Source organism: Aristolochia californica, unplaced genomic scaffold, assembly GCF_029961685.1.
Source record: "Aristolochia californica isolate CCGP_79_NKW_82.1479 unplaced genomic scaffold, dmAriCali1.0.hap1 SCAF_15, whole genome shotgun sequence".
In the NCBI taxonomy this organism is placed as follows: Eukaryota; Viridiplantae; Streptophyta; class Magnoliopsida; order Piperales; family Aristolochiaceae; genus Aristolochia; species Aristolochia californica.
Window position 1 is genome coordinate 176,619 of NW_027181826.1, and position 16,791 is coordinate 193,409.

The following is a 16,791-nucleotide window of genomic DNA, read 5'->3' on the forward strand; positions in this document are numbered from 1 at the left end:
TGGAAACTTGCCGAAGTTGAAGGATTCTCTCTGTGTTTCCATAACCAAGATAACTGAAAATCAACTCTAAACACCTAATTTGAGTAAAAGAACGTTGGATGAGTAGTTTATATATTCTTGTAAATCTAAAGACAATCATTTGAAAAATCAGTTTCTGTCAAAGTCACGAACTCAACATCTAAAGCCCTCGTGATACCTAATCAACTTATTAACAACTGTAATTCAATCACAGTCTCCGTTGAATCTGTGAATTTAGCACTTGCCACCAGGTCCCCCGAAATAAAAATATCTGTGCCAACCGCCTTCATTTCCATGATCAGTCAAGCCATAGCACGCCGGTGCTTCATTATTCCTCACAACATCATCTCCTGCAGGAGCGTCTTCAACTTTGCCCTGGCTGTTCAAAACTCTTAGTTCTTTTATATAAGAAGCTATCTTCGCTTCCCCTTCTCTGGGAAAATGGCCACTGCCCATTGGAGGGAAACTCTTGTTGAGATCTCCATTGAAGACATCGCCACCCCATTGAACTACATTGGCGCTTTTCATCTCGTTGTTGAAGACTGAAGGAGGCCAGAAACCCACATGCTCGTTATTGACAAGAAGCCACCACACCCCATCATTTGCCTAAATAACACAAGCATTAGTTTAAAGAATTCTCGGATCAAGCGGTCTAATAGATATGAACTCTCATGAAAAGAAGATCCCCTCAAAGAGTCCCATGAATTATAAACCAGTGTCACCGAAATTTCATTCTTTGAAATAAAACTCTATAAAAGTAACAATTCAATTATGGCTTGATTAATAGGAAACACGTATATACCACGTAAATGACAACTTTGATATCTACTTGGGGCCCTCCAAATTCAGAGCTGGCAGGAAAGAGTTTTGCACCCAATATCACATAGCGGCTGAATTGAACGAAGCCTTGGCATTCAAGATTGAAGCAACCTTTGGTGTGCTCATTATCTTCCTGGAGATCAAATTGGAATCAATAAAAGAGTAATGACACAGAAAAAAATGAACAGCATTGAAGGGTGAGATTTAATGATGCATACACTCCAGTGTGCAAACAATCGAGGTTCAGAGTCAGAAAAAGCCTTTTTGTTCACCTGGAGTTTCACAAACCATATTAGCTTGATAAAAGGGCTACAGTTTATGAAATTTAAAAGAGGAAATAAAAACAAAAGTGACAGCTTTTATAGTAGAAATTTCGCTATGAAGTACCATCCATCCAGCTTGAATGACACCGAGGTTAGAACCAGGAATGCCGTATCCATGGAAGACTTGCAGACTCGCAGTGCTATATTGTGAATCACTGACAGACAGATTCCATACATTGAAGGTTGCTTGACCTCCTCTAAAATCACCTGGTTTGGTGCGAACAGATACAGACTGCGCAGTAGTTATACAAATAAATCCCTCCTTACTGGGTATAACTTGAAGGGCTAAGTCTCTTAATGAAGCTAAAAGAAATAAACTAGCAAACATATGAACGGTTCAAAAGGTACATACACGAGATGGACTGTCTCCGGCTTGCGCACTGGTTTTATTCCAGTTGTGATACCGGGTGCCAAAACTAGACGAAGACCGAGATCTTAGCAAATCCCTGAATTGAACTCTTCGAATAGGGACAGTTCCGTCCGGGCAGCCTCCATCCGGCAATCCTATCTTCAAGGCAACGTCTGAAAGACTCCCCAATTCCAGTTTTGGTATAGTCTATACAGTCACCGGAGCCAAAAACTAAGTTATATCATGTACCACAGAACGTCAATCAGGAAAACAACTTAGTATATACGATCCGGGAAAAGCAAATAATGTTAATAGCATGAATGATGGCACTGACCGGAATGGTGAAATTCTTGAGGAGAGGATGATCAAAAGAGGGTTGCTTGTATATATCCACACAATCGAATATATCTCCATCAACCTATTTAGAAACAATCATACTTCAGAGAGAGAGAGCAGAGAGAGAGAGAGAGAGAGAGAGAGAGAGAGAGATAATTACATTGAAGCTTTTCGTAGCGGGCTTGTTGAGAGAGTTGAGCTGCCTCTTAATTTGGAGGTATTTCTCGTTTGAGAAAGTCCTTGCACTGCTGAAAACGGGAGAAAAGGCAAAGCAAGCTATTATCATTGTTAAAATAAATCTTGTGGCAGCAGCCATGGCAGCAGAGGAGAAGACAGAGGAGAAGAAACCTTGAGCAAGGTTGGAGACGACAGGAGGCAAGTTGTTTAAATATTTCAAGCTCCACCATGGCTGGCGTCTTTCAAAAATTAATTTTCGTGTCTACAGGAATGGAATGATTGAAGCTTTTTTCGCATTTACCACCTCAATTTCCTAATTCGTTGAGTAATTGAAGGATTCGCTTTCAATATTTCCTCGTAAAGTAGCCTATTTATGGGCTAACGGGTTTAATGCAATTTCTTCCGTAAAGAGTAGATTACGAAATGGATTATTTACCAAATTGGATTTTTATAGATTCCCTTTTATGTCTATGGTAACCAAAAATTCCAAATTCATAAAAAAAAAAACATTTTTAAAGAGAAATTAAAGTGTTAAAGAAAACCACTTAACCTGACTCTTTCCTGGTTATAGTTGGAAAATGTCGCCCTCATATCATGTGTAATATTTTGTTAAACATCTTGCACTTTAAGGTACCACTAGGAATGGAGGGAGTAAGTGTTCTGAGTTTAGATGAAATTTGCCATAATATCTTATATTTCCCTTTTGGCATCATGAAATTTCATTTTAGTGGAATATGAAAGGAAGCTTGAGGCACCATAATTAATCGAAGCACAAAAATGTGTGTATATATACCCAAAAAACAGTCACATTAAATAGAAGAAAGAAATATACACCGACAAACAATGAGTACGTAAAATAAACAGTGAACTGGAATTGAAATATAGTGAGTAGGCAGTTTTCGACTGTGAGTTTTTTTTTCTACACGTGTGGCTCACTTACGTGCATGCATGCTTCATCTTCGACCTTCATTGGACGGAGTTAGGAGCGGAGATTGTTGTGCCATTTGGATTGTACCCAGAGTTCTCATCCACTCTAGGACAAACACAACATTAGTTTTCTAAACTGATAACATATAGAAGTCAACTTCTTTCGTCACCCCTTGAACAGATAAAGAAACTTTCTTACATGTAGAGGACTCCAAACATAGACACCTTGGTCTATTTTAGATTTAGCCTCTTAGATGTTGTTTTTAGTAGGTGGGGTCCAGCCCATGAGTGGGCCCCATCACTAATCTCTTTCATGTGAAAGAGATAAAGTAAAAGAAAGAAAAAAAGAGGATAAAACCCAAGAGAAGAGGGTCTTGCCGTGAGCGAGAGAGAAACAGAAAGGGTTTTTTGCCGTGAGCGAAAAACAGTGTCGTGAGCGAGAAATAGTGCCGTCAACGAGAGAAACAGAACGCGAAGACGTTCGACAGAGAGAAGAAAAAGGGGTTCGATCGAGAGGAGAAAGAGAAGAGAAAGAAGAAGAGAGGAGAAAAGAAAGGAAGGAAAGAAAGAAGGTTTTCGAAGCTTCTCCAAAGTCGTTTTTTTCTTACATCCTTATTTTGGTGAAATCTCCATATCCGGTGATCTCTAACTTCTGTTTATTTGGTTATCTCTAAATTATTGTGAATGAGTTTGAATTAGAAACTTGTTTTCTCTCATGATTTTTGTAAACCTCAAGTTCGGGCAAACTTGAGAGAAATTGATATTGTAAGCCCATATTTAATAGTAGAAGATTATTCGGATTTACCCCGTGGCTTTTTCCCTTCACACTGAAGGTTTTTCCATGTAAATTTTGTGTTGTGGTTGTATGATTGAGCTTGGTTGTTAGAGCTTCCATTAAGAGCATTTGGTAGTTTGATTGAGTTTGCTTATTTGTGCTTCCCATAACAAGTGGTATCAGAGCATTTGGTTGTTTGGAGTGTTTTTTTATCCAATGGAGAGTTCAAATGCAGCTAATAGAATGGTTGGTTTGAATAGAGAAAATTAGATAATATGGAAAACAAAGATGGAAGACTATTTGTATTGCAAAGACTTGTATGCACCCATTGAAGGGGAAAAACCTAAAAATATTTCAGATGAAGAATGAAAGAAACTTGATAGAAAAGCAGTTGGACATATCCGACAGTGGGTGGATGATAGTATTTTTCACCATGTCTCAAGTGAAACTTCAGCCAAATCATTATGGAAAAAATTAGAGGATTTATATGAGAGAAAGACATCTGGAAATAAAGCTTTCCTCATAAGGAAGCTTGTGAATTTGAAGTACAATGACAATAGTTCCATTGCACAACATCTCAATGAGATAAAGAGCATTGTAAATCAATTAACAGCCATGAAGATGGTTCTTGATGATGAGCTTCAAGCCCTTCTATTATTGAGTTCTCTACCAGATAGTTGGGAAACCTTAGTGGTGTCTTTGAGCAACTCCGCTCCGGATGGAATTGTGAGTATGAGTCTTGTCACTAGCAGTTTGTTGAATGAAGAGACAAGAAGAAAATCACTAGGTTTTTCCCACTCTCAAGCATTGGTGTTTGAAAATAGAGGTAGAAGCAAAAGTAGAAAATCTCAAGAGAGAGAAAAATCTAGAGGAAAGTCAAAGTCAAGAAGGGATCTTGAGTGCTACTATTGCCATAAGAAGGGACACATCAAGAGTGAGTGTCGATTTCTCAAGAAAGCACAAAAGGAAGGAAAATATAGTGCCAAAGAAAAAGAGAATGAAAAAGATGAAAACATAATAGTGTTGGATAATGAAGTTGCTATTATGACTCGTGATGTAGATTCTCTTTTAGCAAGTGACTTTGAAACAAGTTGGATTGTTGATAGTGGTGCTTCCTTCCATGCTACTCCTCATGCAGAGTGTTTTTCTATGTTTCAGTCAGGTGATTATGGAACAGTGAAAATGGAAAACACAGGTTTTTAGAAAGTTAAAGGAAAGGGGGACATAGTCATCAAAACTAACCTTGGGTGCAAGATGATTCTTCGAGATGTAAGGTATGTCCCAGATCTTCGCTTTAACATAATCTCTGCAGGCATATTAGATGAAGAGGGATTTGAGAGTCGATTTGTTAATGGCAAGTGGAAGCTTTGCAAGGGAATACTTATACTAGCAAAAGGAATCAAGTCATGTACTCTTTAAAAAACTGAAGTAGAAGTCATTAATGAAGGCTTGACTGCAACCCTAGAAGCAAACTCATAAATTTTATGGCATAAGAGACTTGGACATATGAGTGAGAAAGGGTTAGAGATTCTAGCAAAGAAGGACCTTTTACCTAAAAGTATGAAAATTTCTCCTTGTGATGATTGTTTGTTTGGTAAACAACATAGACTTACCTTTGCTAGAAATGCTCATAAGAAAGACACAAAAATTCTTGATCTTGTTTATTCTGATGTATGCTCTATGGATGTTAAGTCTCTTGGTGGTGCAGAGTATTTTGTTACTTTTATAGATGATGCTTCTAGGAAGGTTTGGGTCTACACTATGAAATTCAAATGGGAAGTTTTTGATATATTTCAAAGGTTTCATGCCATGGTTGAAAGGGAGACAGGTAAACAACTTAAATGCTTACGTAGTGATAATGGAGGTGAATATACTTCTAGAGCATTTAAAGATTATTGTTCAAAACTTGGAATTAGGCATGGGTTGACAGTTCCAATGACCCCTCAACACAATGGTGTAATTGAAAGGATGAATCACACCATTGTGGAAAGAGTAAGGTGTATGCTTTCTACAGCTAAATTACCTAAATCCTATTGGGGGGAAGTTGTGAGGACTGCAGTTTATTTGATAAATTTGTCACCCTCTTACCCTTTGGGAGAGGATATTCCTCAGAGAGTATGGAAAGGAAAAGACATTTCTTATTCCCATTTGCATGTATTTGGTTGTAAAGCTTTTATGCATGTACCCAAAGAAAACAGGTCAAAGCTTGATGTGAAATCTATTCCATGTGTATTTGTTGGATATGAAGATGATGAGTTCGGATACAGATTATGGGATCCTAAGAATAGGAAGTTGCATAGAAGTAGAGATGTGGTCTTTCACGAAGACAAAACCATTGAAGACCTTGAAAAAGTTGAGAAAAGTCAAAGTACTACAAATATTACCTCATTCTTGCCTCATGTGTCCCTTCCTACACCAGTTATTGAAGAAAGTGTAGAATCTCATGAAGAGGATGATGTTACCCATGAAGATGTGACTCCTAATGATGCTGAATTGGGGGAGCAACTAAATGGACCCTCTCAAGAAGTTGAAGAAGAAGAAACTCCTATTGAACAACCGGTGACTGAACTTGAATTGAGAAGATCTCAAAGAGGTAGAATTCCTTCTCAAAAATATCCTTTTAATGAGTTTATTACTCTTACTGATGCAGGTGAACCTGAAAATTTTCAAGAAGCTCTGAAAGATAAAAATAAGAATATGTGGTTGAAAGCTATGAAAGAGGAGATAAACTCTTTGCATAAGAACCACACTTTTGAGTTGGTGACATTGCCGAAGGGTAAGAAGACCTTGAAAAACAAATGGGTTTTCAAACTGAAACAAGAAGGGAATAATCAAGTCAAGTACAAAGCAAGATTGGTTGTAAAAGATTTTAGCCAAAAGAAAGGAGTTGATTTTGAAGAAATCTTTTCGCCTGTAGTGAAGATGCTATCAATTAGACTGATTCTTAGTCTAGCTGCTAGCCTAGACTTAGAGATTCAACAAATGGAAGTCAAAACAACATTTCTCCATGGTGACTTCGAAGATGAGATATATATGGAACAACCAGAAGGATTCAAAGAAAAAGGGAAAGAATATATGGTTTGTAAGTTGAAAAAGAGTCTCTATGGGTTGAAACAAGCCCCAAGACAATGGTATAAAAAGTTTGACTCATTTATGATCGGTCAAAGCTACAAGAGGACATCTATAGATCATTGTGTTTAATGTAAAATATGTTGATGATATGCTAATTGTTGGGCAAGATATGAATTTGATTGAGAGGTTGAAAAAGGATCTCAGCAAGTCCTTTGATATGAAGGACTTAGGTGCAGCCAAACAAATTTCGGGCATGAGGATTTCTTGTGATAGAAAGAAGAAGAAAATTTGGTTGTCACAACATAAGTACATCGAGAAGATTCTTGAGAGGTTCAACATGAAAGATGCAAAACCGGTAAGTACACTACTTGCAAATCATTTCAAATTAAACTCCCAACAGTGTACTTCAATTGAGAAGGAAAAGGAAGTCATGGAGAAGATTCCCTACTCCTCAGCAGTAGGAAGTTTAATGTATGCTATGGTATGTACTAGATCAGACATTGCTTTTGCAGTTGGTGTTGTGAGTAGATTTCTTGCAAATCCAGGGAAAGAACATTGGGCTGCCATTAAGTGGATTCTCAGGTACACCTCAAAGGGTCTAGCAAATTGTGTGTGTTTTGGTGGTTCAAAACCTATATTAGAAGGTTTTACAGATGCAGATTGGGCAGGTGACATAGATGGGAGAAAGTCTACGTCAGGTTACTTGTTTACTTTTGCAGGGGGAGCCATCTCTTGGCAATCTAAACTTCAAAAATACATTGCTCTCTCTAACAGAGGCTGAATACATTGCAGCAACTGAAGCTAGTAAGGAAATATTGTGGTTGAAGAGGTTGATGGGTGAGATAGGCTTCAAACAAAAGAGGTATGCAATTCATTGTGATAGTCAAAGTGCTTTGGACTTGAGTAAGAATGCTATTTTTCATAGTAGGACAAAACACATTGATTTGAGGTATCACTGGATTAGAGATGTGTTGGAAAATGATATGTTATCACTTGTGAAGATCCATACTGATAAAAACCCATCAGATATGATGACAAAAGTGGTGACCAAGGAAAAACATGAGTTGTGCACTAGTCTAGCCCGTATGGAAGATTGTGGTGACCCTTCCTCATGGTCTGGAGGGGGAGATTGTTGTTTTTAGTAGGTGGGGTCCAGCCCATGAGTGGGCCCCACCACTAATCTCTTTCATGTGAAATAGATAAAGTAAAAGAAAGAAAAAAAAGATAAAACCCAAGAGAAGAGGGTTTTGCCGTGAGCAAGAGAGAAACAGTGCGCGAGAGATAAACAGAAAGGGTTTTTTGCCATGAGCGAAAAACAGTGTCGTGAGCGAGAAACGGTGCTGTCAGCGAGAGAAACAGAACGCGAAGACGTTCAGCAGAGAGAAGAAAAAGGGGTTCGACCGAGAAGAGAAATAAGAAGAGAGGAGAAAAGAAAGGAAGGAAAGAAAGAAGGTTTTCGAAGCTTCTCCAAAGTCGTTTTTTTCTTACATCCTTATTTTGGTGAAATCTCCATATCCGGTGATCTCTAACCTCTATTTATTTGTTCATCTCTAAATTATTTTGAATGAGTTTGAATTAGAAACTTGTTTTCTCTCATGATTTTTGTAAACCTCAAGTTTGGGCAAACTTGAGAGAAATTGATATTATAAGCCCATATTTAATAGTGGAAGATTATTCGGATTTGCCCCGTGGTTTTTTCCCTTCACACTGAAGAGTTTTTCCATGTAAATCTCATGTTGTGGTTGTATGATTGAGCTTGGTTGTTAGAGCTTCCATTAAGAGCATTTGGTAGTTTGATTGAGTTTGCTTATTTGTGCTTCCCATAACATTAGAGACTTTGCCATAAGTGAACCTAAGTGAACTTCCACTGTCAAGTAACACAATAATACCATCATATTTGATTTAACCTTCTAACTTCATTGTCGCTGAGCTATGGCTCCCCATCGTGACATGCATAGACACCACTAAAATGTCAATCTCACCTTCCAACTCTTGTACTAATTCCTGAATTTCCACATCGTCTTCCACCTCTTGAATCAGTTGCATTTGGTTTTTCTTACACCAATGACTAAGATGGACCTATTCGTCACAATTAAAATGAAGCTCTCGCTGTCTACGACTATCCATTTCCTCTTCTCTCAACTTTCTAAAGGTAGGCTGCACAACAAAAAGTGCCCCCCTAGATGAAAAGAAGCAAAAATGACCTTTTGGTAAACCATTACTCTCCTTTTTTAATATGAGTAGTGGGATCCTCATAGTCCTATCAATGAATTATTAACTGTAGAATTCGTTCATACTTCTTCCCATGAATCTTTCAAGTTTTCTAACTCACTTACTAAACAAACAACTGGCAGAAGGCTTCCAATGTCTGATTCATAGCCATGAATTTACCTCTAATAGCTTTTTCGTTTGCCTTGATTTCAGTCTATCTTTGGCGTGTCTCTTATATAGATTGGTTTCATGTAGATGTATCGGGATGCTCTTCTCTAGACATTCTAAATTTTGGCATTGATACTAACTCAAGCACTTTCTCAAACACCTAGTGTTCTCACTCTTCGCACACGCTGCAAACAACACAAGTTATAACAAGCACATTGTAAAACACCCAACATGCACATCCTTTCCACTCACGAGTTACGATTTGTAGGATATCTACACATATCAAATTGATTTTCATTGGTAAAAGTAGTAATTAAAATTGAACTTTGTCGACAATGTAGAAAGATACTTTTAAGTACAATTTACTTCGTTGTTATAAAATTCATCATTAAAACTGTAAACAATCTTTCAAAGGTTCGTTAGATTTTCTATTTTATTTGATAACATTCATAGAAGAATGCCAGAAGAATCACATTGCACCATTTTACTCTAGCAAAAGAGTGAAAGCATCGTCAAAGACATTTTCCACCTGGTCCTCCAAAAAAAAATGTTCTTCCCCACGAATCAAAGTGTCCTTTGTCAATCATGTTGTAGCATTTGGGAGTATCAACAAATGGATGAGTCTTAGGGGCATCTACGATCGTATTGTTTGCTATGACAACTTGCATTGCCCGCATGAAACTTGATTTCCCATATCCTTCTTCGGCAAAATGACCACTACCCATTGGAGGCATATCAGATTTCAACTGGAGCACGGCTTCGTCCGGGTTGTATACCTCACCTCCCCAATGAATCCTATCTGCTTTCCCAGATAAGGAGTTGAAGATGTGGTTCGGCCAGTAGCCAATGCTCTCATTCCCAACGATTAGCCACCACTGTTTGCTATTTGGGTCCTGGAAGGTAGGAGTGAAAACTTAGAATAGTATAGCATGTAATGAAGGTATTTGCTTTTGTTCTGCCTGAAGTAATAAGACCAAGTTTGCATAAAGTAAATTACTAAAATGGATGCTCTAGCAAAGATAAATATAGCAAGGATGTGTCTATGCCAATAGGAAATCATAGAAAAAATGCAAACCAGTGGCCAAAATTTTCTATCATTTATTCAGCATTAAAGAATAGATTATTCTCGACCCAGAAAGAAGATAAAGGCTATAGAAAAGTGAGTTTCCTATTGATGCAATAAGAACAATGAAATAAGTAGACAACATACAAAACCTCACCAAAAATGAAAGGAGAGTTATCTCACACTGATATCCACCATAAGTGGATAATGGATATATTTTGACACCTAATGGTATTTTTCGACTAATCTGTACGAAACCGGGGCAGTTAACATTGAGGCACCCTGTATTATGATAACCATCAGCCTGTTATTCGAAAATCAAAAGAAAAAAATCAGTATATATAAAATGACTGAACTCATATCACACTAAACCAATCTTTGATTCTAAGAAATTTACCGTCCAGTAAGAAAATAGCCGAACATTGTAGTCATTAAACGCTCTTGGATTCACCTATACAAGTATCATCTCAATAATCAGATAATAATATTCTAAGATTACTTGATACATATGAAAATATGATGTTAAGTTTCAGGAATAATGGACTACTTACTGTCCATCCAGCTTCAATGGTGTTCAATTTCTCATAAGGGCCACTACTAATCCAGAATTGCGACAGACTAAATTTATTCCAGTAAACTATATTTGGTTTCCAAAGATTTATTATCACTTTGGTACCATAGAATTCCCCATCGTTTGTGTCATCCTGTGCCCACTGGATTGTAAAAAATAATAAAGAAGAATCAGTAGAAGAAAATTGAAACAATAACTCCTCGTCATGGATGGATATATTATCAATATGTATTGGATGTATTAACAAGGAAGATTTAAGGAAAGCTTGAAGAGTGACCTACATGGTGCCGAGCAGGAGGGCCAGTGGTGAAGATTACTTCCGAATCATTTAGGACGTATTTCTTCCCAAACTCTGAGGGAGAAGGAGCTCGCATTAAATCTTGCATGGTGACCCTTCTAATCGGAACAGTTCCAATTGGACAGCCATCATCAGGTAGTCCAATATCCAAATCTGTAGTGGAGTAGACGCGGTTATCATTTCTTGTAGGAAAGGAGCTGGGTTGCATCTGTAAACAAAATACCATTATTAGATCTACAAGAAGCAAGAAGTATAAACTTACATACAGTCACTTATTCTTGAGAAACTGAACCTGAACTGTATGATTCTTCATGAGAGGATGATCAAAGGCAAGCTGCTTATTGATGTCAACACAATCGAATATATCTCCATAATCGGTCTGTCATAACAAAGATGTAAAACGTATCCATAAATGGAGATCGTTTTGAGAGGAAGACAACAGACTTTTACAGAATATAATTGAAAGATAAATTAACTTCAGTGTGCCCAGAAACTTCACCTTGAAGCTTTTGACTGCAGGTTTGTTCAGAATCTTGAGGTGTCGTTTCATTGCCAAATACTCATTTTTAGACAGAGTCTTGGCTTCAGTGAAAACTAGGGAAGTTTCAAGCACGAGTACAAGTATTGCTTTCATCAGCCAGACACCAATAGCGCCCGCCATGGCTGCTGCAGCTTGAAGGAATTAAACCTGAACGGGGAAGTAGATGGAAGCGGCGAAGGATCACTGTGTTTCTCCCATGGCTTTTGGGTTGTACTATTTTGATTTATAATCCTCATGAGCTGTTGCTCATGCTAGCCAGCAAACTGTGACTGGTGAAATTCGTTGTCATTTTAATGCAGAGTACATCTATGGTATGAACTATATATGTACAAAAGAGAAATCAGTAATGGTGATTTCTCATGCCAGTCTGTATTTCTGACTTGTAGGCCCCTTTTCTGAGACAAGCCAATAACAGAAAAGTTGCCTTTTGTCGGAGCTCTTACCTTCCCAATTGAAGATACTCGGTCAAAAGACTCAAACCCGCTTCAGAAAATGGAGCTCTGTTTTTCATTAAGTTGCATTTGTTTTATTATGTTTTTAACTGCACTTTTCTTTTTTCTGTTTTTTTTTTTTTGTTGTGAGAGAAAAAAGGTTAACAGGGATTTTGCTGAATGCAGTTCATTGTGAGACAACAATCAGATCGTTCATTCACGCGAGACTCCCATGAATAGATGATCCAAATTGACATCTTATTCTGTGTCGCATTTCATTAGAAGCAGTAAGAGATAATTAGTTGATACAAGCGAGAGTCTGATTAACCTAATTAGCATAAAATGAGCATAGCTTATCCTAATATATTGTTCTTGTACACCATTAGGGGTAGCATTGAACTGAGCCGGTTCGCGAGAACCAAGTCGGGCGACGAGATAGGATTTGTTCTGGAGGTGCGACGGTCAGAGGCCGGGCCCGATGCGCTAGTGGGAGTGAACGAGGCGGATGGGTTTGGGAAGGCTGCTGCTGCTGTAATCGCCGATTGATGGAACCGAGGACAGATTTTGAGTTTGAGTCTATTTGGTAATTGTATTTTGATCATTATCCTTATCTCTATCAGTTAAGACTTATTTCTTAGTGTTAGACTTTGGGTGTAACTAGGACATGAGTTTTTTAATTGTAATATGATTCTACTTGTTTTCTCTATTATAAAATAGAGGCACATTGTACTCAGTTATAATAAAGTCAATAAATTATTTCTTCTATCCATAAATTCATCATATTAATGAGTGTCTATGAATAATTGCATTACATGATGATAGGGGGAGCACATCTTTAGGGGGAAGGGATAACAAAAGGGGGGGAACACCAAACTTAAAAGATTTCATATTTGAATTTTTGCATAATGGAGTCGAATCCTACGCTACCCAATTGACTTCTCAAGATGGATTTGACTTCTTTTTCAATTTTAGAACTAATGTACCTTTCAAGCTGATGGGGTCGAATCCTTAAGCTAAGGGTCGATGGCTCAAGATGAATTCAACTAATTTTCAATTTTAAATCTTTCAGTAAGCTGGTTTGACTCCTTCTTGCGTCCTAGGTCAAATCATTATGCTAGGGTCGACTCCTCACAATGGATTTGACTTATTTGCTCCTTTTTCACCATATGCTTGACTCCTTCTGTCATTTTGCTTCATGACTTCATCTTGCTTATTGAGGTGCTTGACTCCTATTCATATGTTTGACTTCTTTGACCCTTGCCACTTCAATTATTGAATTTTCTAAACAAAATGGTTTTCTTGCTATTTGGTTGACTCCTCTTTCCCATTTTACTCTTCTTAGTTCTTTAAGCTGGCCACTTGCTTCTTAATTTTTCTTGTTAAGTAAAATGGTGTTGTTAGGCCATTTAGATGGTGTGCATTTTTAGCATGAGTGGCTTATTGATATATGGGTCATTCCGACAATCTTTTACCGCTCAAACGGATATGCTACCATAAGTTTCCTTTAAGGGCCTTTTGATTTGTACAACATACTTAATGCAAATTATTAGTAACTTGAGTTTTGTTATTATCACAGCTCTCAATCGGGCTCTTGAAACCAATAGTTGCTTGTACCTAGGAGCTTCTAACCATGAGTTCCAACGTGTTTAAGCTGTGGTTGAATGCAATCAATTTTAATTTAGCTTGATAACCTATTTTTAGATACGTGTTTTCGTATTTTTCACTAACACTCTCCCTCATATCCACACCAAAACAAAAGGATTCCTCCCGATTCATAAATAATAAATAATAAATAAAAAATGGACGACACTAATGAGGCAAACTCTCTGCTTAGAAACCATGTCAATATAAGCTGATGAAACAACCATTGAACAATGTATTAAAACGACACAGTTTATTTCCAAGCATGGGGTAAGAGCACGAAGGCCACTAGGCCCGGCAGCGACCGCCAGGTCCACCGAAATAGATATGCCTACCCATTTGATCCCCGCTTGATAAGTAGTCAATAATATTGTAGCAGGTAATGTCAGTAGAGACGGCTTGGGTGTTTGGTGGTACATCTATAAGGTGACCTGCTTCGTCAACCATCTTAAGGTTCCTCATGAAACATGACTTCTTATATCCTTCCTGAGCAAAATGGCCACTCCCCATCGGGGGGAAGGAGGCAAACATTCCTGCAACCTCGCCACCCCAATGGATTGCAGTAGCATAGTCTCTCATGTGAGGTAACAGATTGGACGGCCAATAACCCACCTGTTCTTGGTTTTCTCCATATGTAAGCCACCAGTGCCCTGTGTTTCGGTCCTGCAACACAAACATAACGGGATTAATTCAACCCTTCAATTCATCCAACTCTAGAAATCAATCGTTTACAGTCACATCCTACCCTGTATATCTGCAGCGTAATGTCATATTGCTCTCCATTATAAGTCGAAAGTGGTTCAATGAAGGACGGAATACTAATCGTTGCACTCCTATGTACGAAGCCTGGACATTCCCTGTCATAGCACCCATTGCGGTAGCTTTCTGACTGAAGTTAACAATTTAGCACGAGTATTAGTTTTAGAACGAGTGAGAAAAGTCTGAATCAATCGCCTTTTAAGTTAACACAAGGAGATGTCATTTCAGCTTACTGTCCAAAATACAAACAGACGGGTACGTGCATCAAGGTACTTTGGTGGATTTGACTGTGGATTCAAAGGTGGAAAGAATATTAATAAACGGGAAATCACAGAAATTCATGTTATTCAGCTTATGCTGATATAGAACCAGAAGATGCTAGCTAGAGTTACCATCCATCCAGCTTCTGCCAAGTTGAGGTGCTCAAGAGGGCCACCATAAAACCACATCTGGGCAATGCTGCTGTGAATATAATACATTACATTTGGAGACCAGACATTCATTGATGCAGTAAGTCCATAATAGCGACTGCCTTCAGCTTTTACAATTGCGTACTGATCAAACAGAAACAAGTGCATCAGTATAACTACATTTGTCTTGACCAAAGAACGTCAGTCAATAAAGATAAAACTTACATGATGAGTATAACCATCCACTTTCACACTGAAATTACCACTATTTTGCTGGTATTGTTTCCTTCTAATGCGTTTCATGGATTTAGCCCTGATCAAATCTTCTACAGTCATTCTGAGAAGGGGGACTGAGCCTTCTGGGCACCCTCCATCTGGGAGAGATATATCTATTGAAACAGTATCTGATCGAGAAACATTTCTCTTTGGGGTTTCTGGCAAGTAAGTCGGTGCCATCTGCATCAATTTGCTCCTTTCAAAACTTAAAACGAGGTAGTTCAAAAATGGAACCCATGGGAAAGGGTGAAAAAGAATAATATTGTAGAGATGTTCAACTTTGTATTACAGATCAAGATGAGGGATAATGATAGACCTGGACGGTGTGATTTTTCAGAAGAGGATGGTCTAGAGCAGGCTGCCTGTGGATATCTACGCAGTCGTAAATATCCCCATATTTAGTCTGCCATGTGAACAGGAGATTAATTCTCATCAAGCAACATAAAAAAATCAAATTCTAATGCACGACTTGGAGTCGGAAGAAGCTAAAGTAATTTTCTCAAAACAAAAAAAAAAAAAAAAAAATATATATATATATATATATATATATATATATATATATATTCTTGATGGAAAGTGCCCGTGGAAAAACCGAATTTTGGAACATCACTGTTATTCAACCACGGGATTGATCCGTGAATGAACGATCTTGGCTGTCTCGTACGTAGACTTCGCTCAGGAAATGGTTCGTGAGTGGAAGTACCGGGAAAAAGGGTCCATCCAAGAAAAAAACTACTCGGAGAGCAAGAAGCCAGAAGCCACAGGAGTAGCATTCAATTGATGTTAGACGCCATTAAATTAGTTGTAGATGAATGTTACCTTGATAACTTTGATTCCGGGCTTGTTGAGAATCCTGAGCTGTCGCTTCATTGCCAAATACTCTCGATTTGATATCTTCTCGCCATCAACAACAACAAGGAAGAGTATGAACAAAGAGAACATTGCTCTTGCAAGCTCAACTCTCGAAGCCTTCGCCATACAGAACTGAAAAACACAAGGTTACTGCGCCACGTTGTATTTAGAGCAGCAGCGTTTTTGCTTTAAGAAAAGAATCTCATTACAAACTTATTACAGACACGTAGATAGGCTGAAAAAGGACCGTTACAAACTTACTATATTTAGGCGGCCCTGGGTAAAGTTGAAGATATATTCAAATAAGCACTTTATTTGATGTGATAAAATTAGTTATAAATGAAAGAATCTTTTTAAAATTTTTATGAAATTCATAAAAAAACTGAAAGTTTATAAAAAAAATTGAAAGTAAAAGCCCAAGATACATATCTCCCGCCATGACAATCAAATATCAAGAATTTTCATAAAAGTGTTAGTCTATCCAGTGATGGGGACACACATGCTTATTTGTTAGACTGAATCTTCTTTTTACATACTTCTCAAAGCCTCTTTCTTATCAAAAGAGTAGAAGTTGGAAATGATGGGTAGTTACAATTGTCTCATTTTTCCTACATCTAAGAAAAACTACCTAATAATAGGTATTAAAAAAAATTGTTTCTAACATTCTCCCACTTGACCCATTCAAGACTTAATATGTACTATTCAATATAGATACATCCTCATAATTTTTCCCATAGGTATAAAGATATGATACGCAAACAAAAGAATTTAAAT

General features: G+C 37.8%; 3 protein-coding genes across 3 annotated transcripts; all 3 read right to left on the minus strand.

Moving 5' to 3' along the window:
• Positions 1-252: 252 nt before the first annotated feature.
• On the minus strand, positions 253-2,992 carry LOC137952068 (protein neprosin-like). Its single transcript, XM_068799137.1, has 7 exons — positions 2,963-2,992; positions 1,844-1,927; positions 1,513-1,716; positions 1,225-1,392; positions 1,056-1,109; positions 821-970; positions 253-624 (listed from the first exon to the last, which is right to left on the minus strand). Exons 1-7 carry the CDS (start codon positions 2,990-2,992, stop codon positions 253-255), a joined length of 1,062 nt encoding a protein of 353 aa, XP_068655238.1.
• A 6,622-nt stretch (positions 2,993-9,614) lies between these two features.
• Positions 9,615-11,802, minus strand: LOC137952387 (protein neprosin-like). The gene is made up of 7 exons (XM_068799542.1): positions 11,607-11,802; positions 11,400-11,486; positions 11,091-11,315; positions 10,790-10,951; positions 10,636-10,689; positions 10,396-10,542; positions 9,615-10,068 (listed from the first exon to the last, which is right to left on the minus strand). Exons 1-7 carry the CDS (start codon positions 11,766-11,768, stop codon positions 9,688-9,690), a joined length of 1,218 nt encoding a protein of 405 aa, XP_068655643.1. The 5' UTR covers positions 11,769-11,802; the 3' UTR covers positions 9,615-9,687.
• Positions 11,803-13,973: 2,171 nt separating this feature from the next.
• On the minus strand, positions 13,974-16,135 carry LOC137951057 (protein neprosin-like). Its single transcript, XM_068797616.1, has 7 exons — positions 15,985-16,135; positions 15,482-15,568; positions 15,115-15,345; positions 14,872-15,033; positions 14,713-14,766; positions 14,466-14,609; positions 13,974-14,383 (listed from the first exon to the last, which is right to left on the minus strand). The coding sequence occupies exons 1-7, from the start codon at positions 16,105-16,107 to the stop codon at positions 14,009-14,011; spliced, it is 1,176 nt and encodes a 391-aa protein (XP_068653717.1). The 5' UTR covers positions 16,108-16,135; the 3' UTR covers positions 13,974-14,008.
• Between the last annotated feature and the right edge of the window lie 656 nt (positions 16,136-16,791).